This window comes from Acipenser ruthenus, chromosome 5, assembly GCF_902713425.1.
Source record: "Acipenser ruthenus chromosome 5, fAciRut3.2 maternal haplotype, whole genome shotgun sequence".
NCBI lineage: Eukaryota > Metazoa > Chordata > Actinopteri > Acipenseriformes > Acipenseridae > Acipenser > Acipenser ruthenus.
Window position 1 is genome coordinate 66,532,039 of NC_081193.1, and position 22,877 is coordinate 66,554,915.

The 22,877-nt window shown below is 36.7% G+C and overlaps 2 protein-coding genes across 9 annotated transcripts in view; one reads left to right on the top strand and one right to left on the bottom strand.

Annotated features, from left to right (window-relative positions):
* LOC117403092 (interferon-induced, double-stranded RNA-activated protein kinase-like) overlaps positions 1-4,095 on the bottom strand; it is a 48,399-nt gene extending 44,304 nt beyond the window's left edge. Inside the window, exon 1 of one of the 2 annotated variants that reach the window (XM_059024400.1) lies at positions 4,030-4,095. The gene's annotated coding sequence lies outside the window, so the exon portion shown is untranslated. The remainder of the gene's footprint in view (positions 1-4,029) is intronic. The other variant, XM_059024402.1, reaches the window with a different exon arrangement.
* Positions 3,435-22,877, top strand: part of LOC117402816 (HEAT repeat-containing protein 5B-like) — a 77,791-nt gene continuing 58,348 nt past the window's right edge. For 2 of the 7 annotated variants that reach the window (XM_059024393.1, XM_059024398.1), the window contains exons 1-8: positions 3,435-3,641; positions 9,474-9,693; positions 9,872-10,083; positions 13,943-14,051; positions 16,448-16,597; positions 17,033-17,204; positions 17,425-17,582; positions 19,349-19,652. In XM_059024393.1, the coding sequence (XP_058880376.1) occupies positions 9,568-9,693; positions 9,872-10,083; positions 13,943-14,051; positions 16,448-16,597; positions 17,033-17,204; positions 17,425-17,582; positions 19,349-19,652 (1,231 nt within the window). In that variant the 5' untranslated portion in view covers positions 3,435-3,641; positions 9,474-9,567. Of the gene's footprint in view, positions 3,722-4,139; positions 4,208-4,774; positions 4,795-9,473; positions 9,694-9,871; positions 10,084-13,942; positions 14,052-16,447; positions 16,598-17,032; positions 17,205-17,424; positions 17,583-19,348; positions 19,653-22,877 lie in introns of those variants that run through there. The other 5 variants (XM_034004310.3, XM_059024399.1, XM_059024395.1 and 2 more) reach the window with 4 other exon arrangements.

Sequence of the window (22,877 nt, forward strand, 5' to 3'; positions counted from 1 at the left end):
TGGAGAAGGCACCCATCAAACCTGAGACAGCTGGAGCAGTTTGCTCAGGAAGAGTGGGCTAAACTACCTGTTAACAGGTGCAGAAGTCTCATTGAGAGCTACAGAAAACGTTTGATTGCAGTGATTGCCTCTAAAGGTTGTGCAACAAAATATTAGGTTAGCGGTCCCATCATTTTTGTCCATGCCATTTTCATTTGTTTTATTATTTACAATATTATGTTGAATAAAAAATCAAAAGTAAAGTCTGATTTCTATTAAATATGGAATAAACAATGGTGGATGCCAATTACTTTTGTCAGTTTCAAGTTATTTCAGAGAAAATTGTGCATTCTTCGTTTTTTGTGGAGGGGTACCAACAAATTTGAGCACGTCTGTATATATATAGGGTTGTTGTAACTACTGACATTTTTCAAACTTATGTACCTTGTACTACCCAACAAAGTGAAAAATACTGATTTTATAATGTTTACTTAAGCTAGAACTACAAAGCGCAGCGAATGTATGAGGAAACAACAGTCTTCTGAGTGAGTAAAATCAAAGACAGAGTTGAGTATTTTATAGCAGTTAGGGAGACTGCTGTCTCCAAGTACACTATGTGTAGTATAGCTATTGACAACTGCTTTGGTCATGTTTCAAAGTCCTGGTTTATAATTTTAAAAAATGTCAGTTAAGTACAGGCTTTTTTTTTTAATTTAGTAATTGACAATTATTCTCCCAATTTGGCATATCCCGCTGACTCGAGAGCGGCGAAAACAAACACATGCTGTCCTCCGAAATGTGTGCTGTCAGCCGGCCGCTTCTTTACACACTGCAGACTCAACGTGCAGCCACCTCAGAGCCACAGCGTCGGAGGACAACGCAGCTCTGGGCAGTTTACAGGCAAGCCCGCAGGCGCTCGGCCAGACTACAGGGGTCACTGGTGCACGGTGAACAGAGGACACCCTAGCAGACCCTACTGTTTAGTGTAATCCAACAAAGGTTGAATTTTGTCTATATTACACTTACAATGTTTTATGACTTTTCCTAACTTGTTTTTATGATGTTTACAATTATTCAGAATGTTTTTACAACTGCTTAAAATCTGTGTTTTTTTATTATACAGTAAGTCTGTGTCAAGGTACTTTCACCTGTACTGAAGACCAGCCCTTCAGTTCTCGTTGTCTACCAAAGATTAACCAAAGTGTCTTTACAGAAGTAAGAGCCAGCAACCAAACTTTTCCTTTTTTTTCTACGAGTATAAAGACACTGGAAAATCTTGCCTGCACCAAAGAGCAGCTCCTGAACTCTGTGAAAGCACCTTATGACAGACCCCCCAAAAATGCACTATTATTATTATTATTATTTATTTCTTAGCAGACGCCCTTATCCAGGACGACTTACAATCGTAAGCAAATACATTTCAAGTGTTACAATACAAGTAATACAATAAGGGCAGCAGTGTGGAGTAGTGGTTAGGTCTCTGGACTCTTGACCGGAGGGTTGTGGGTTCAATCCCTGGTGGGTGACACTGCTGCTGTACCCTTGAGCAAGGTACTTTACCTAGATTGCTCCAGTAAAAACCCAACTGTATAAATGGGTAATTGTATGTAAAAAATAATATGATATCTTGTAACAATTGTAAGTCGCCCTGGATAAGGGCGTCTGCTAAGAAATAAATAATAATAAGAGCAAGATAAATACAATGACTTTTGTTCAAGCAAAGTACAAGTGTGACAAAATACAATTCAGTAATACAGCAGATAACAGTGATAGTTATATCAGGATATGATTAAATACAAAATACTACAGATTAAACACTTGACAGATTACAGTACTCTGAAGTACAGGATTAAATGCAGTAAAATAGGGGGCAGAAAAGAGCAAATGAAGCGCATTTAAGGAAGAGTGATAAGTGTCCCAGGGGAAAAACAGAGGAGTTCTACAGGTGCAGTCTGAAGAGGTGAGTCTTGAGGAGGCACCGGAAGGTGGTCAGGGACTGGGCAGTCCTGACATCTGTAGGAAGGTCATTCCACCACTGCGGGGCGAGAGTGGAGAAGGAGCGGGCTCTGGAGCCAGGGGAGCGTAGCGGAGATAAAACAGAATATGTATATGTAATTTGTTATAGCACAAAATATATAAATTTAAAGCCATTTTAGAATCCTGAATCGTGCAATGCTGGGACACATGTTTCAGTAATGGGTAGCAGATCACATATTTTAATTAACTGGGGAAATCAAGCCTGCCATTCATCAGCTGTTTTTGGAATTCTCGTTCCACTGATTATTATTATTATTATTATTATTTATTTCTTAGCAGACGCCCTTATCCAGGGCGACTTACAATCGTAAGCAAATACATTTCAAGTGTTACAATACAAGTAATACAATAAGAGCTATATTATACTGCATTAATAACTATTCAGAGTCCCTGACTGCTCCTCCACAAAATACAGCCATCTAGTGATGGGTGCTGGATATAAACGTGGCAGCCGGTGTGTGTGATATTATTATTATTTGTGTATTTAGCAGATGCCTTTATCCAGAGACTATGGTGTGTGAACTCTCTGGTGTGTCAGGCAGAACAGGTTACAGGGTGCAAACTATTGTCTCATCTAAGCACAGTTGCCAAGCCTGCTTACAATATTGAGAGTCACACGTGTTTTTGTAATAGGTGACGTGACTTCAACAGTTAACAACGGCTGTAGGAGTGGTTTTGGTGATTGACTGTTGTCAATGTATATGCACGTTCATTAGAAAAAAATATGGCAATTTGTATAAACACCCCCCACTCCTCTCCCTCTGAAATAGGTTGGGCTTGTTTTGAAAGGCAGTGCCACTTTTTCTTCTTGTGAGACCTGGCAACACTGCACCTAAGCCATATGGCCAATACATTCACTGCTAAACTGACCAATTTCCCAGTTCAGATTTCCAACAGGATCCTGCTACCTTACATAACCTAATAAAATGCAATATATACACAAATAACCACATGTAATAAATAAGTACAGAAATAAATGTAAACTTACAGGTACTTATAATTAATTCTGCAACAATAACGTGTGTGTGGTTCGTATGGTTTCTATTGCTATATATATATATATATATATATATATATACATACATATATCTATATCTATATCTCTATCTATCTATCTATCTATCTATCTATCTATCTACATACATACATACATACATACATACATACATACATACATACATACATTATATATATATATATATATATATATATATATATATATATATATATATATATATATATATATATATATATATGTATATATATGCATGGCCTACAGTATATTTTGCCAAGTTAAAATACATGATTCCACATACCAGGTGGTACATTGAAATTTACAGTAAATTTCAGGAAATACTAGATGTGCTGGTTTCCATTTTACATAATCCGTCCGAGGACTGAGAACTAAGTAATATTACGTTCCGGTTTAAAACAGACAGTTTCTCATATATTACTGAAAGATGACTACAATGTAAATTAACCTCATATTGACACAAATAATAGAATAGTTTTACCATTATCTGCGTTTATTTATTTATTTATTTTATAATATAATCAAGATAAGGTTTCTGGTCGGAAACATTTCACTGTCGCCTGTGCCGGTCTAGTTGGTGGTGAAACAGCAGGTAGGAAATAAACGATGTGTTAATATACTACTATGGGATTTAAATTGAAATATTACATGGATTGTTATCTACTGTATTATGTGAGTTAAAAACACTTGTTTTTACTGCCGTTGCTTCTACTTATTTAAAATTGTGAACGTTTCATCATTCATTATTTACTGCTTGGTTCAAGAAGAGGCGTCTTGATAAAAAACAAACAAACAAAAATATTATTTTGAATTTGAAATAATGTCCGTGTTCAAAAGAATTATGATGTATTGTGACATCTCGTCTGTTGTACTTAAGCTATAGCCCCTGAAATAATAAGCACACTCTATTTGTTTTCTAAATACAACTCATCGTACAAACGAAGGTCGAGAGGGTGGCGCTCTTACACAGGTTACCTTACCTGAATTCAATCTTGCCACATCAACATGGACACGGATACTGTTAACAATTAATTTCATTACGTGCTTTTGTTTTCATTTATGTTAAAATAATAATAATAATAATAATAACGTTTGAAGTTAAGTCAATGTTGACTAATTATTTTCTTTAAAGAAGCAACTTTTCTCGTGAAGCCTAAGGTACGGTACTGCATACAGTCCTCCGCTCATTGGGTGCAGGCAAGCTGTTCGGTTACAATACATTATCCAGTAATGGCCATATAAGAACATAAGAACATAAGACGATTTACAAACGAGAGGAGGCCATTCAGCCCATCTTGCTCGTTTGGTTGTTAGTAGCTTATTGATCCCAGAATCTCATCAAGCAGCTTCTTGAAGGATCCCAGGGTGTCAGCTTCAACAACATTACTGGGGAGTTGGTTCCAGACCCTCACAATTCTCTGTGTAAAAAAGTGTCTCCTATTTTCTGTTCTGAATGCCCCTTTATCTAATCTCCATTTGTGACCCCTGGTCCTTGTTTCTTTTTTCAGGTCAAAGATGTCCCCTGGGTCGACATTGTCTATACCTTTTAGGATTTTGAATGTTTGAATCAGATCGCCGCGTAGTCTTCTTTGTTCAAGACTGAATAGATTCAATTCTTTTAGCCTGTCTGCATACGACATGCCTTTTAAACCCGGGATAATTCTGATTGCTCTTCTTTGCACTCTTTCTAGAGCAGCAATATCCTTTTTGTAACGAGATGACCAGAACTGAACACAATATTCTAGGTGAGGTCTTACTAATGCATTGTAAAGTTTTAACATTACTTCCCTTGATTTAAATTCAACACTTCTCACAATATATCCGAGCATCTTGTTGGCCTTTTTATAGCTTCCCCACATTGTCTGAATGAAGAAATTTCTGAGTCAACATAAACTCCTAGGTCTTTTTCATAGTTTCCTTCTTCAATTTCAGTGTCTCCCATATGATATTTATAATGCACATTTTTATTGCCTGCGTGCAGTACCTTACATTTTTCTCTATTAAATGTCATTTGCCATGTGTCTGCCTATTTCTGAATGCTGTCTAGATCATTTTGAATGACCTTTGCTGCTGCAACAGTGTTTGCCACTCCTCCTATTTTTGTGTCGTCTGCAAATTTAACGAGTTTGCTTACTATACCAGAATCTAAATCATTAATGTAGATTAGGAATAGCAGAGGACCTAATACTGATCCCTGTGGTACACCACTGGTTACCTCGCTCCATTTTGAGGTTTTTCCTCAAATCAGTACTTTCTGTTTCTACATGTTAACTACTCCCTAATCCATGTGCATGCATTTCCTTGAATCCCTACTGCGTTCAGTTTGAGAATTAATCTTTTATGCAGGACTTTGTCAAAAGCTTTCTGGAAATCTAAGTAAACCATGTCATACGCTTTGCAATTATCAATTTTCAATGTTGCATCCTCAAAAAAGTCAAGCAGGTTAGTTAGACACGATCTCCCTTTCCTAAAACCATGCTAACTGTCTCCCAGGATATTGTTACCATATAGGTAATTTTCCATTTTGGATCTTATTATAGTTTCCATAAGTTTACGTATAATAAAAGTCAGGCTTATTGGTCTGTAGTTACCTGGTTTGGTTTTGTCTCCCTTTTTGTGAATCGGTATTACGTTTGCTATTTTCCAGTCTGTCGGTACAACCTCCGTGTCAAGAGACTATTGCATGATCTTGGTTAGCGGTTTGTAAATAACTTCTTTCATTTCTTTGAGTACTATTGGGAGGATCTCATCCAGCCCAGGGGATTTGTTTATTTTAAGAGCTCCTAGTCCCTTTAACACTTCTGCCTCTGTTATGCTAAAGTTATTTAAAATTGGATAGGAACAGGTCGACATGTGGGGCATGTTGTCCGTGTCCTCCTTTGTAAAAACTTTTAATTTAATATATTTGCTATTTTTTTTTTCTTCATCTATGATTTTGCCATTTGTGTCTCTTAGACATTTAACCGCCTCTTTGAATGTTCTCTTGCTGTTATAATATTGGAAAAACATTTTGGAATTGGTTTTAGCCCCCTTAGCAATATTGATTTCTATCTCTCTCTTGGCCTTTCTAACTTCCTTTTTGACGTGTGTTTGCAGTTCCAAGTACTCTTTCTGTGTACTTTGTTTTTGGTCCCTTTTAAACCCTCTGTAAAGTGCCTTTTTTCACTGAATATTTTTTTTAATTGATCTATTAAACCATTTTGGCCATTTTGTTTTAGATTTGGATTTGTCTACTTTTGGGATGTAATTGTTTTGCACATCTAGTACTACATTTTTAAAAAACAGCCATCCTTTTTCTGTGGATGTTTTCTCTATTTTACTCCAATCTACTTCTGTTAGTCTCTGTTTCATACCTTCATAGTTTGCTTTTCTAAAATTGTAAACCTTAGCTTTAATCATTACTTTCGGGGTTTTAAAAAATACTTCAAATGATACCATGTTGTGGTCTCAGTTTGCCAATGGCTCGCTGACTTCTGTTTTAGTTATTCTGTCTTCATTATTTGAAAAGACTAAATCAAGGCATGACTCCCCTCTAGTTGGTGCCTTGACAGATTGCGTTAGGAAGCAGTCATTTGTCATTTCCACCATTTCAATTTCGTCCGTCGTGCTCCCCACCGGGTTCTCCCATTTTATACAGGGGAAGTTGAAATCCCCCATTAGTATGGCTTCTCCTTTTCTACACACATTTCGAATGTCATTGTATAACAGATTATTTTGCTCAGCGTCTGAATTTGGCGTTCTATAGCATGCTCCTATTATTATGCCCTTTGAATTTTTGTCCATTATTCTGACCCATATTGATTCTGTATTGTTTTCTTTGTCCTGATTTAACACCTGGGCTTCAAGACTATTTCTTATGTATAGCGCTACCCTTCCGCCTCTTCTGTCCTGCCTGTCTTTCCTATACAGTGTGTACCCACTAATATTATATTTGTCTCCATCACTCTCAGACAACCAAGTTTCTGTAACACCTATCACATCGTAGTTACTTGTTAGTGCAGTAGCTTCAAGTTCTAACATTTTGTTTCTGAGACTTCTAGCATTAAGATAAATACAACATTGTTTAACTACATCGGTATGTCAAAATGCAATTACGTCAGGAGGAGTTAGGTCTGGTCCTTGCAGAGGCCGTCCAGCACATATGGGTTATTATTTTTTGCTGGTGTTAAATACCCCAAAACACACTCAGTGGTGGAGTAATTGAACTCCCGAGATAAGGTCATGCAAATGCCTGCTTGGGGTAATTATTGTGAGACCCTAACCAACATGTAACAAAAAACAACTGAGATATATTGCTTTTTGCATATTTTAGTCCTGAACCGGTATAAATAGCAGCTGTAAACGTCATATTTGACCATCTGGAATATAATGGGACACAGTATTAATTAACCTTACAATATCCAACAATGGAGAACAGATCAACAAAATGAATAATCAATTTGATTGTGGTCTCTTGTATTTATTTATTTATTTGTATTACTTTATGTCAGATGGGATTCAGATCCTTATGTGATTTATCTGCCTCAAAAAAACCCCCAAAAAACCCCCAAAAAACACCCATGGCTGGTTATGTGTTAGTAGTTTTGCAAAAAAGTAGAGGCATAAGCCAAACATATAATGGATCCCAAGGTGTATTCGCCTGGCAGGTAAGAAGCCCTTTTTAAAACAAACATAAAATAAACAGCATGATTTAAAATCATGATGTCTTTTTATTTATTCATGGCACAATGGCATAACTTAGGCAGATGTATATCATTGACCCTTTAGGTCCAGGTGTTTGTTACAACCATGTCCTTAAATTCCAACAGACTATAAGGACATGAGATGTTCATGGTTATAGAATGCACACTACACTATGAATCAGTTAGGCCCACATGGGTGAACCGGATTGGTGCAATTCATGAAAAACACACAATTTTTTTGGCTATCCATGAATTGTGGCATACCAGTTTGTGTTCTTTGTACTGTAATTTTCATTCATTCTCAGTGTGCCCCTTTTGTTTTACTGCAATAGTTATTTCAGTGCATTTTAATTGGTTTACATGTAGCCTTTTCTGCCATTTCCCATAACAATGCTCTATGTTGGGCAGTGCAGCAGTTATTATTTGTTAGTTCATGGCTCACAAAACACTGTTGCTTTCTCTGTTTTCTACATCTATCTCTTCAAATCCTATCGTATGCAAACCCCCCCCCATATCTGCAGCAAAATTAGATCATAACTGTCGGCACCAGTTAAGATTGTGGCAGGGTGGCAGACAATGGTCTCTCGAAATTGCTTTGCTGGCGGAAGATACCTACAATAATGAGCTTCCAGTCTAAATGATGCTAGACGTGTAATTTCGCTGAAAAACAAAGCTAAGTAGGCATAACAGAATGCTGTCATTTAAAAATACTGTCAGGGAAATTTTGAAGGTACATGAAGGAATAGAAAATGAGAATTATGTAAAAACGTGATACATGTAGTTACCTTTTTTACTTTTGTGCAACCTCTAGCTGTAGTTTGTATTGTCACTACAAGTGAAACTGGTGCTACTGTCGATAGATTTAGTTTCATGGTGAAGATGGAAACTATGCATTTTACAGGGATTTTATCAAAAAGATTTCTTTACCACTACATTCTGATGTGAGACCCTTGTTAAAAGGACATGTGCAGTAGTTCAGATTGGTACACACAATCTTACCATTACAGTGGTAAACCAACAGATGGTAAACCAACAGATGTATCCCAGTAATGAATGATCGATATATCCCACCTGGTTGAATGTAGGTCAGAAGGTGCTTCTGTTTTACTACATGCTGCAATGCATGTACTGTATAAGAGTGATATGTTTACGAAGCTCAATAGGATTCAAATTCTCAAAGGACTGAACAATAGGATATTGTTTTTGTAGATTTTGTGTGGATTATTTATTACATGTTGTCTGCTTCTCCCCAGGACTTTGGCTATTACACTTCCCAATTTATTTTTAATTTTTATATTGAAATAATGAAAAAAGTAAATATGAATTCCAGAGAGTTGGTAATTGAGATATATACAGTAACCAAGCCAGCAGTCTCTCCTTAATCCCCTGTAATTTAAAGTTGTCCTGCTCCACCTACAAATGAATTCTCCCTTCAGCAATGGAAATTAACATACAACAAATAGAATTCCCAAGTTACTTTGTCATTAAACAAATGTATTTTTTTATGGAAGTTGATTTTGCAGATACACTAGGAATATAATATATAATACAACTAGCTTGCATACTTTAAGTATTATCCTAGAAAATGTTTACTGTTGCGGAAATACAGTATAAGGTTTGGATAAAAGCACTGATTCTGCACTTCTAGATGGTGTTTTAATTGATACATGACCATCTGCAGTGATGTCTGTGCATATCAGGCGTCCATGGGTTTATAAAGTTATTTTTGTTCTGTTTCACAGCACAAGCTAATTTCATCGAGCACTCAGCAAAGGGAGACTGGATTAACAGAAGTGTACTTGCAGTCTACAGTATTTTACTGTACACTTAGGTGCGATGGAGCTGGCCCACAGTCTGTTGCTCAATGAAGAAGCCCTGGCTCAGATTACAGAGGCCAAGAGACCAGTCTTTATATTCGAATGGTTACGCTTCCTGGATAAAGTACTTGTTGCTGCTAATAAGGTAATTTTTTGTATTTGTATCCAATACAGATTACTGACCCTTCATATAAAGTGTCTTGTTTTGACTCTGGAGTTGATCTGATCAAAGTAGAGTCTTGCAGTCATCTTTCGCTTTTTATTTGGGAAGTGGGTTCATAATATTACATAGTTGTGTGTGTGTATGTTTGTTGGTTATTCAGGTCGATGTGAAGGAGAAGCAGAAGAAGTTGGTGGAGCAGCTGACTGGGTTGATCAGCAGTGCCCCAGGACCTCCCACCAGGAAACTGCTGGCTAAGAACCTGGCTACTCTCTATAGCATCGGGGACACCTTCACAGTCTTCCAGACACTCGACAAGTGTAATGACATTATCAAGAGCAAGGATGACACTTCGGCTTACCTGCCAACCAAACTGTGAGTAAAAACTGGGAAAAGTTGGGAACCATAACCATCTCGCCATGTATCCAGTTCCGTGGTATAAAGGGCTGTCTTGTAATGAGGTAACACTGTATGTATACAGTTATGGGCAAAAACTTTGCACCACTTACAATTTTAGGACTGAGACATAGTAAAAAAAAAAAAAAAAAAAAAAATAGCATAATGTAGATATTATATGTAACATAATGTAATCAAAGAAACTACAAAGTGATATACCAGAAGCCTTAATACTAGTACAGTAATGTCACATTTTTAAATTTGTCAGTTTTGTCGTTAAGTATGTGCGAAAACTACAAAGCGGTATGTAATTCAATATGTTAGCGTAATATTATTTGGCAGTTAATTCTATAAGGTGATGCAAAACTTTTGGCCATGCAGGGCTCTACGTTTACATTTTAACTACTGGTCCCTTGGGCCACTGAGCTAGTGTTTTTACTGGCCCAGATGCAATTTTATCTGGCCCAATATAGTTATTTTTTCATGATGGTTTTTATTTTCAGTATGTTTCTAACTGTGTATGGTAACCAAGGAGAGCCCACGTCTCAAAAGAAAATGGCTAAACAAAGCCTTTCGATATATGTTACTTCAGCCATTAAACATGCACACATTTGTGTTCTTGTCAGAAAATGAAAATACTGTATTCAAGATTTGAAAATGTATGTGTACAAATGATACTCATTTTTTCACAAGCAAACCCGCAACCAAGCTGCTACCATATGGTCACAGCAACGCTAAAACTGAATTATAATAATCCTAATTAGGGATGGGTCAGTGTAGTCAAATACACGATTACATGAAAAAAAAAATATATATATATATATATATATATATATATACAGTATATATATATATAAAACTATTCAAATAGCATATTACATATTCGAGTACACAAAAAAAGGTATACACTAGCTACTAGTAGAAGCAAACGCGTCTTATTTTTTTAAATGCTGACGCTTAACAAGTGTTATGTCAGTCTTAAAACTGTTATTTGTATATTAAAGGTAAGGACTCTAATTAATTATGCAGTGCTTGTAATAGCAACATTCTACAGTAATCGTATTCTGTTTGAAAATGTTGCCAATTTTATTGCCTTGTTTTTAGCTAATGTTAACAGTCGTGAAACAGCTTCTGGGAGCATGGCACCCGCGAACTTTGAATGTGTGAACTGAAATAAAATAATGTATATAGCAAGTGCTAAAAGAAGTAATCCAAACTTGGGTAACGTCGAAATTAGAAAGGTAATTTAACGTTATGATGAATATAAAGACATACTAAATGTTAAGCAGAACAATGCAGTGACTAATAAGAAAAGGCAAGATACTTAGTGTTGGAAAGGAGTTATTTTATAATAATGGACTGCAGTTTTTAATAATGGACTGCAGTTCAATGTAAAACATCTACTGTTGACTTTCTGTGAATGGACGGAGTAACGTCAACATTTGCACTGATCATTAAAAGTACGGAATAATATCTCCGATCCCTGTTGCATTCTGGTCTCAACCAGTGGCGCCAATTCAGCAAAACCTGGGGGGGTCAAAGCTGAAACCTGATTTAATTAATTACTGGTGTTCAGTGTCATGAAACCGGTCGGTTTTTATCAGTGCTAACAACTCAACTTAAGCCCCTATATACGGTAAACACTTCAGACATGACACGTGAATAACAAAACAGTAACAACAAATCCCCAATACACCACAGGAACACCAATGTTTAATAAAACGAACAAAAATAAATCTGATCCAATTCTGTCTACTCAAACAAAATCCAGAAGTAACAATTTATGCAAGATCATAAAGACTTATTATAAAAAAATTATAATGATATATTTTCTTTTAACAGCAGTGAAGTTTCACCTCGGCTGTGGCGCATCACAGTGCACTGAATGCTTTGACGTTGCTCGCTCCTGGCATAACTTAACTACGGTATAGCTCGAGGGCAAGCATAACAAAAACAAAACAAAACAAACAAAAAAAAACGCAATTGCATATATTATTATTTTAACCTCATAAATAACTCTTGTGCATTTTTTTATAATGCTTCGAGGCTTGGGGTGGGCAGCCCCCTGCCCCCCCCCCCCCCTAATTGGCGCCCCTTGTTTCAACACAAATTTAAAAAACAAGTATGAAGCTTAAGTGGACCAAATTACTTTACAAACTGAGCAAAATAAATTACATAGGCCTATGGAGATGTAATTTTTGACCTCAATTGCATCTGTAATTTAACAAAAATGAACACACCGGTACATTTTGAAATGTTTAAGCATGGCCGAAGCTGATTGATTATATGCAAGAGTTTTCTTGCAAAGCTGACACTTAAAGTTTTTTTTTGCCCTCAAAAACAAAATACCTCCAAAACTACCGATGTTTTTGTAGTATCTGCCATTTTCTTTATACAAAGTTGAAACTGTTGACTGCTTACAAAAGGACCAACAACAGCTTTGTTTACCAATTGATAGTAAAGCAGTGTAGCAGGTACTGTAGCTGATAATCGAAGAGCAGAACTATTCCTAAAATAGGGGTGTCTAATGTATTGCTCCCTTTCTTTATAACCGTGTGTTAACATTGAAATATTCATAATTCTGCTTTATACATCTAATAATTAAAACATAGTTAAATGCACTACTGGACATTATGGAGGTAACGGCTATTCAGTACATGCCGCCCGCATCCCAGTGACACCTCCCCTCCAGTCATTTAAAGAATCGACTCCCCGAACTGATTATTGGCACCAAAAAAAAACAACCTATTCCTAAAGTAGGGGTGTCTAATGTATAGCTCCCATTCTTTATAACCGTGTGTTAACATTGAAACCTTAATCATTTTGCTTTATACATCTAATAATTAAAACACAGTTAAATGCACTACTGGACATGATGGACGCTATTCACTACATGCCGCCCGCAGTCCTGGTAAGCTCCCGGTCCAGCCATTTAAAGAATCGACTCCGCGTCCTTGAAGTCGATTCTCAAAAATGTTATCTTCAGAATCGGGAGTCGACTCTTTTGGGCGTCGAGTCCCAGCACTAATGTCGCAGGAACAAGTACCAACACAGCACTTCAATACGCAGTCTCAGAGTCTGACTGTACAACAAATAAAAGGATTAGTTTGTAGTTATGTTTTTAAAAAATGGTTTGTAAATTAATTTTCAGCTTTTTGAAACACTGGCCATTTTCCTGGATTCATGATATGGAAGCCATGTGCACTATATATATATATATTATACTAGTTAAATGTAACCGGCCCAGTCGGGCCTGTGGTGCTTCATAACTACCGGCCAAACTGCAATCTACCGGTCCTGGGCCGCCGGGCCATGGTTAATGTCGAACTCTGCCATAGTTGTATGTGATCACTTGAATACTCTGTTGTTCACATATTCTAATTTAATACGAGATACCATAGAGCTTGCTAGTGTTACTTACAAGCACCTTCTGCTGCAATTAGTATCCTATTTGATAATGGGGAGGGCTCTTAACCTTCAAAAGAACACCTCATGGAAGATAATCATTACAAAAAAATAGTGCTGTTGAAGGTTAAACAGACAGATTCAAGCAGGGTCTGTAGAAGGATAAACTATTGAAGGAAATAATAAATGGTTATCAATGAATTATAAAACATGATTTTGTGATGGCTTTGAATAAAATAGAATGGAAAATCCACTGTATCATATGAATAAAATACGTGAGACATTCAACTTCTAAATTGCAGATGTGTTTGCACACCATTTTGAAACCAGTTTTGGACCAGAGTACAACTATATTTGTGTTTTTGTTTCAGTCCAGGATTAAAAGATCAAATATGATATTGCAAAATAACCACTTCTTCTGTTGCTGTTACAGGGCTGCAGTAGCTTGCGTTGGCGCCTTTTATGAGAAGATGGGCCGAATGCTTGGCAGCTCCTTCCCAGAGACGATTAATAATCTCCTGAAGGCTTTGAAAAGTGCAGAGGTAAGGTCTTGCAGAAAATAACCTTTGCAGAAGGCCCACGAGGTGGTGATGAATAGCACCCTGATTTTCATTTTTCATCCATTTGTTTACAATTTTTGGAAACAAATGGATGAAAAATGTTTGCTTGTAAAGTTAATTGAAATACATGTTTTTTAAAACATTTCTGGTGATTCGTTATCTTCTTGCTGTTTAGCGACAGTAGTGACTTTGTTTACACAGGCAGCTCCAGAGCAGCAGCTGTGTAGCAAGTGATTTAGTATTTATTCCAATGGGAGCATTATTGTGGGTTGTAAAGAGGATATCTTAGCACACGCGAGTGTGTGCTGGGAGGAAGTTACTGTAACTCAAATGTGCTGTGTAAATGACACCTGAGAATAGATTTCAGGCAGGAATCTAATTAATTGCCATTAGTTCCCAGCAAATAAATAAATTAGCAGCTTGTGGGAATTATACATTTAAAATACTGTATTTATAATTGAACAGTTTTGATAGAATGAATACACAGAATGGTATAACGCATTTAACCAAATAGTCACCATCCCGATAATAGTAAATATGGCCCTAAGTCTCTCTTAATGCAACGTTTTGCAAAGAAAAAAGCTGGGTAAACCACGTCGATGAATACATTAATAGCTTAAGTAATCACATGGACAAAGTTCAATGAAACAGTTACGCATGCGCATATATCAAAGTAGTGCAAAATTCAGCAAGGGGCAGAATTCGGCACGACGGGGAGATGATCATTGTCTCCCGAATAAATACTTTGGTGCACATTGTGTGCCTGGGCACAAACATTCTGCAGCCATGCTTGTAGCTCTAATTTTCAATTTACAGATTTCCCCACCAGCTGTCAAGCAGGGGCCTTCTAATGGCTACCTTTACCTCAAACAGGTTTACCTCAAAAATCTGAATTAATATCATATTACATTGACCATTGACAGCAAACCTTTATTCGTGGCTTTGCTATTATTTTCAGCTCACAGAAAAAGAAGCAGAATATTTCAGGATAGAACAAATCCGCTACATAAATCTAACGATCATGAATTCAAACAACATAAACACCTGACTAGAAATTTAATACTAGAATCATCTGACATTTTGAGACCAGGTCTTGAATACAAAACAAAGAGAAGACATGCTGTAACAACGGCTTTATGAATTATTGCCTGTGTTTCCCGCAGCCTTGCCAAGAGACCAATTCTTAGACCTGTAACACCAACGGACAGAATTTATAATAGAAATCATGAGATTTCTATTATAAATTTTCTGTGCACAGTTGAAAGATGTTTTGGGCTGTTTTGATTTCTGTGTCTGAGTAAGTTTTGAAGGAGCCATTTGTATTTCCCCACAGCGTGTGTCTGTGAGCTGGTTGTTGCTGTAGCAGTACTGCACGATATCTTTTATTGACATATCTTTTATTGACATATCTTTTGATGATATTGGGTCATACGTAGAAAATGAAGATGATTGTTTTATCGCTGGAGAACAAAAAGAGTGAAATTAAGATAGGAATAAATTAAAAGGCCGTTTCAAAGCAAAATATAAATGAATGAGGAAGCTGTGTATTCCAGTGGTTAAAGCAAAGGCCTTGTAACCAGGAGGTCCCCGGTTCAAATCCCAGCTCAGCCACTGACTCAATGTGTGACCCTGAGCAAGTCACTTGACCTCCTTGTGCTCCGTCTTTCGGGTGAGACGTTGTTGTAAGTGACTCTGCAGCTGATGCATAGTTCACACACCCTAGTCTCTGTAAGTCGCCTTGGATAAGGGCGTCTGCTAAATAAACAAATAATAACAAATAATGTGTGTTCTCTCTTTATCTACATATTAAGCATAAGCAATGCTTGTATGTATCCTTAATATAGCATCATATTTATTTATATACATATGTTATTTATTGTGGCTATATTTGTATTATTTCAAACAAGACAACTCAGTATGATTTGTATTTGCTAGATTGAAAGTCATCCTATCATAACTTAGTTTTCTTAAATATTTAAATAAACACTTTTAAAATACATAAGATGCCATTTTCAATTGTACATTTCATTGATGGTCAACTCTAGATTTCGGAATAGTGTTTATCATTTCTAAAGTTTGTATTTGTTTTTTGTCCCTTCAGTGAAGTGTACTCCATCTTGAACTTTTATTCATTTAGAAGTCTCACACACGAGTACAGTTACCATGGTAATGATCATTCGCATCACCTAGAATATACTAGCTAGCAGGACAGTCGCAGAGCCTTTGTGAAATCGGATAGAAGAGCTTCTAGACTTGTGCTAAGTCTTGATTTAGCAGCCTTCTAGATTCTAACTTTAGAAGATCTTTTTCATATACAGCAAGAGATTAATAACATTTGCTGTGCTGAATCCCCATTGTATTTGTGTTGTATCCCACAGTCTCAGGGCCGTGGCGAAATTCTGCTCAGCTTGCAGAAAGTGTTAAATGGACTGGGAGGTGCTGCTGCTTCCTGCCACCGGGACATTTACAAGAATGCTCGCTCTTTACTCACGGACAGATCCATGTCAGTTAGATGTGCAGTAGCCAGGGTGGGTATATAAGTTGAGGCAAAACAATAAGAAACTAGACAAGTATACAAATTCTAGCTTTATGTGTGCAGTACAGGTATGGAAAGATAAAGACCCTTCAACTTGACCTGTGACATTTGTGGTTGTGTGATTATTGTATTTATTTATTTATTTATTATTAATTTTTTATTATTGTTTTGGGGGATTTCCAGATGATAGACATACAAACTTTCAGACACTGACTTCTTTGGCAAGTTATTAATCTTGATTATGCATTATAAATGTTTTGCTAAGGGTATATCAGGGGTGTATTTAGTTGGTCTAAGTGATCCGTTCTGTTTTTACAAACTTGTTAAAAACAGATTAATAGATTAAAGGTGGTGAGACCATTGATCAAACCAACAGAGTTATAAAACACAGCATGCTAAAATGATTGTCTTGTTTTATCCAAATCAGTGCCTGTTTGAACTCCAGAATGAAGCTGTGTTCATGTGGACCACGGAACTGGAAAATGTAGCTACCTTGTGTTTCAAAGCTCTGGAAGGGTCAAACTATGGAGTACGTGTAGCAGTATCCAAGCTTTTGGGAACAGTGATGGCCACTGCTTTGATGCCAAAGCAAGCAGCTGGTAAGCTGCCCATAATCATTTATTTTGATACTGTGGGTTTTCTGGTGGGACAACACAGCACAATACAGAATGGCTCTGCTTTAATAAACATGAATCCATTAACCGTAAGTAAAGCTAGTGGTGGGTCACACAAATAAATGAATTGCTAGCAATTCTGATTGCTTCAGTGTTTCTTTTGCTGTAACAGACATGATGTAATTGTCTCTCCTTTCCTACACAGTAATGCGTCAGAATGTGAAGCGGGCCACGCTGGATGAAGTGCTGGAGCTTATGTCCACTGGATTCTTACGTGGGGGGTCGGGCTTCCTGAAGAGCGGGGGGGAGATGTTGAAGGGAGGCGGCTCCGTCAGCAGAGAGGTGCGGGTTGGTGTCACACAGGTCAGTACACAATCCTCTCTAAATCTATTCACCTCCTTGCGGGTGAGGAAGAGTTTGGAAGAGTAAACTAATGTAGCTGTGGACACTAAGTAGTCTATTTCTTTATTTTATTTGAGGTGCGCACAGAACAATAACACCATACCCACGCTTGAGAAAAGGGTGATTTTTCTAAATACTTGCATCGTAAGCCAGTTATGCTGTTTCAAAAACCCTTTAAGGACTTCACAAAATGATTCACTTTCATATAACTCATCTGCAGTTTGAGTGGAGTTATCTTTCATATGCTACAAAAGTGTTCAGCAGTATATAGGTCTGCACTTTGATACGTATATACATAGGGCTTGAATTTGTATTTATTTTTTAGTTCGGGGGTGGGGCGGTTCGGTTTTTATTATTATTTAGCAAAATCGGTTATTAAAAATAAACACCACTCAAACGCATCAGTTTTCAGTTTGTATAATAAATTGCATGTACGTTTCACTAATACATATCGGTTAACTCACTGTTTTGAAGTGAGAATGTCCACATTGAGGATTCGGGTAATGTAGAACTCTAGGTGCATTTTGAATTGAGAATTATGAGAAACAGATTTTGTTTTATGCCCCATTACCGCCCGCGTATCTCTCACACTGTAATATTGAGGTTTGGATGTGGTGAATAAATAACTCTTAAATCATTATTCAGCTGGATGCAGACAGATTACAATCTTACAGTTTTATTATTGCAGCTCACGTGTTGTACACTTTGTTTTCCAGCTTCTCAATGACTTTCTGGTTTATCAGTAAAGCTTATTGAATACAATACCGTTAAATAACTTTATACAAACAATTAGAAGGCAAACACTAACACAATACTGCAAAGCAAGCTTAAAGAGTAAGTAGCTTGGTTCCGAAAAATATAGTGGTTCACCTCCTTACGTGTTGCTACAACTGTAAATAACGTGCCTGTAATTTTTCTTTTCATTGTTAAAATCCTGACAACTTTTTACACTTATAACTTTAAAGTCTGTTTCAAAGCTCTTTCCAGCCCACCAGTCACAAGTCACTCTAACAAGTGTATTCTGTTACATAGGTCCACAAAAATTGCCTGCCTTTTGAAAGCCGTTTTCTTTATGTAGAAAGAGTAGTGCACGATTTGACATGAAATATATTGCCAAAACCCACGTTTGTCGGTTAACAAATAAAAAAGGTGTTTTTTTGGTTATTATCGTTTAAAACTAAAAACTTCAAGCCCTATATATAAAGTATGTAAAAGATACATGGATTACAGGCAAATTATTATGAACACTTTTTATGATGAGTGCTGAATTACTTCCTTTAACGATATATGACTTGGTTTTCCACAACACTAAGCATAGACTAATAACTCTGCAAATACGACTATCAAGACTGATGCAACATTTAGTGCGATACCTGACTTGGCAATTGGCAGACTTGACAGTTGCATAAACTTCACATCCAGTTATTCTGCTTATGTAGTAAATGGGTACAATTCAGAGACATCTTGCTTATTAAAATCTGTTCTTCATTTTTAAAGAGGTGATAATTATCTATTCAGAGATACCAAGATATTTAATAAACACAGGGTCTCAGTGGTGTTAATGGGCCATAAACATCTCACCACCAATATATTTCTAGAAAATGGATAGCACTGGGAAAGGTGCTAAGGGTACTATCTATGTAGAATATAAAATTGTTAATTTTCAGGTTTAAAAAAGCTATGTGAAAGTGAAAAGATTTTACTTCCTGTTTGTTACATTCTCACAGGCCTACGTTGTCTTTGTCACCACACTGGGTGGCCAGTGGCTGGAGCGTAACTTTGCGACATTCCTGTCCCACGTACTGGACTTGGTGTCCCACCCCCGGGCCACTCAGACCCACGTGGAGGCCGTGTACTCGCGCCGCTGCGTCTCATTCCTGCTCCGGGCCACCCTGGGCAGCCTACTGGGGGAGAAAGCTCAAATTGCAGCCGCCAAAGAGATCTGCCAGGCCATCAGCAAGCAGATGAGGGCAGTTGGTAAGGAACAGATTGTTGATGGGGGGGAAATGACAAGGTTCAAAGCATTACAGAGTAAGTATTTGTTTATTTCATTACTTATTTATTAATTTGTTTATTTTTTATTTTATTCCATTAACTTTCTGAGTAAGTCCTTAGTAACTTCAATAATTACTAATTTTCTTACCAACTTACACAAATATACTTGCCTTTTACTTTCTGCGTACTGTCATACTTCCCCATTAAGGCAACTGCCCTGTAATAATTGGTGTTTTCTGCACCCATAAGTAAATGCAAGGTTTAAAATAATAATTTGAGGTTTTGTACAGTGTAATTATTTAAGTAGGCCTCATTCCGTGAACATAATTCTGTCACATAGTAACAAGTACACTTTAATTGTACCCTCCAACATTTGAGAGATGAAAATAGGTAGACTTGTGTGGGCTCATAGCGTGGTAGTGGTGGACCTGCTTCTACTGGGGTCTGGCGACATGCCCCTCTCAGAATTTTTGAAAAGTTAACTTTAAAATGTGCAATTTCCAGCAACCTGGAATGCACATTTTTACATTTTGAGACAACAAATATCTGTATATTTCATTACGTCTCACAAAATCTCACTAACAAATTCCATCATGCTGAAGAGCCTTTCCTGTGCTCAGTGCCCTGTCCTGGCCCACACATGGTTTGTTTTCAAACAGGTGGCATAAACTGACTTACTCCAAAAGTATACTTTTTTAATTTTAAGAACTTAGATCTCTTACCCAAGTGCACAAATACTACATAAGAAATATACATTTATGTGCCTGCATGATATACTGTATAAACATTTGTATAGTCTTATCAAAATACATATTGAATAGAGAGAAGAAATGACAGATACCAGTATTTCATTTGTGTTGGGATACGTGGTGTGAGAGCAAATTATTATTATTATTATTATTATTATTATTATTATTATTATTATTATTATTATTATTATTATTATTATTATTTGTTTATTTAGCAGACGCCTTTATCCAAGGCAACTTAGAGACTAGGATGTGTGAACTATGCATCAGCTGCAGAGTCACTTACAATTACGTCTCACCCGAAAGACGGAGCACAAGGAGGTTAAGTGACTTGCTCAGGGTCACACAATGAGTCAGTGGCTGAGGTGGGATTTGAACCGGGGACCTCCTGGTTACAAGCCCTTTTCTTTAACCACTGGACCACACAGCCTCCATGGTACATAAGCATTGTCAAACACATACACAAGATAAAAATATTGCCCATACCTGAAACTACACTGTACATGAAAATTGGTAGTTTACTGAGTAGGTTACCAATTTCTACGAGAGCGCCTTAATCTGTAGAGTTGGCATGTGATGTAAATTTCACTTCGTATAACCAAAGAACAGGTACACAGTTTTTGATGTTGGTTCGTTGTATTCCTCTTTATTACCAATAGTGATTTGCCAACTGCCATTAAATTTTCCAAAAAGCGTATTTTTTTCTATAACAGACTGCCATTTGGTTATAGTTAAAATAACTGAACTTTTATTTTAGTATGTTAGTGTATGTACTGGTATAGACTTTTTAAAATGTATTTATTTATTTTTTATCAGTTTTGTGATGTATAATGCATCAAAAGCCTAAAACAACTTTTGAAACATATTCTAAAACCTTAAGTATTCCATGAATTTAAAATCTGGGCTTAAAAAAACATTAGTTAATGAGGATTTTTTTTTCTGGCTATCCAGTCGTAGGGTGTAGGAATTAAATGTAATTACTTTAAAAACTAAAGAACTCTGAGAGAGTTATGGATCTAAATACGTGAGAAAGGCTAAACTGCCTTAAAATAAATACATTTAAATTGAATTAGCATTATTACAATCATATGTTCCCTTTGGGATAAGGGATAAATGAGATGGGTTAAGATTAAAAAATCTCGAAGTTTCAACACCTGACGCCAGCAGGAGTTTAAGCCTCACAAAACACCCAGAAAATATTTTTCTTCTCTTCAGTTTTTAATCTTCAGCACCCAACCCCGCATGTAATAATGTTAAGAATTCATGCCTTACATATTTCCGAGCAGTAATGTAACAAGCCATAAACGTGGTTCTGAGTGCTACTGCTCCTGCTCGGAAATGAAGCAAACACATTCTATAGTAACAGAATATCTTTGAATGGACTGTCTACCAGTATCTTTTCTGTCTACTATCTGTCTAGCAGGCAATACCATGGGGATGTGACGCCAGTACCCGCATGCCTCTAGTGGTCTGGTGGGGCCATGCATTAAAATAATAAAGGCTCAAAATTCGGTACAGCAATCAGTTTGTGGGGATTCGATACCAAAGTTAGAAATTAGTTATTGTACTGGCTAAATCAGTATAGTTGGAGGGTATGTATCCTAGTGACTTCCTTCTCAGGACAGTTCTCTTAAACTATTTGCTAATTAGCATACTTACTAATACATAAAGCCCTGTGAAATTCTTTTTATTTATTTATTTATTTTTTATCATTTTTCATTTTATTTTTCACATTTCATTTTATCCACTAAAAATGTTGTTTTATTTTGTTTTATTACAGATACACATTAATAAAATAACTCAAATAGATGTATATAAATAAAAACAAAGTATACATCATGTTTTAACTACATACATATTTTTTGTATTTGCGAAAAACACAGGGCTCTACTAATACAGAATGATTACACCTTCATATGTTTTTTAATTGCATGCTAGAAAAGGGCTTGTAACCAGGCGGTCCCCGGTTCAAATCCCACCTCAGCCACTGACTCATTGTGTGACCCTGAGCAAGTCACTTCACCTCCGTCTTTCGGGTGAGACGTAGTTGTAAGTGACTCTGCAGCTGATGCATAGTTCACACACCCTAGTCTCTGTAAGTTGCCTTGGATAAAGGCGTCTGCTAAATAAACAAATAATTATAATAATAATAATGCTAAATCATTAACTTTTAACAAATTAACTAACTTACTTCCCTGCCATTACACTGTACTTATTTCTTGTATACTGTACAATTTACTTATACCCTGTTCACACTTGTATCAGAACGATACTGGTGAAATTCGCTTCGGTTTAGACTATACCGATACAATAACACTTTCTATTCCAACTCACTTTTCAGCTCCAGTACAAGACTGATTATACCTGTCCACGTTTAAGCTGGTTTATATCAATACACACATCACACTCCACAGTTCTCTATGTGGGGGCATCCGTCATGCTGCGCGCAAAGGGTTGTGGGATAGAGAGCTCGGCAGATAACTATTTTTTAGGTCTTGTGTCAGCATACAAC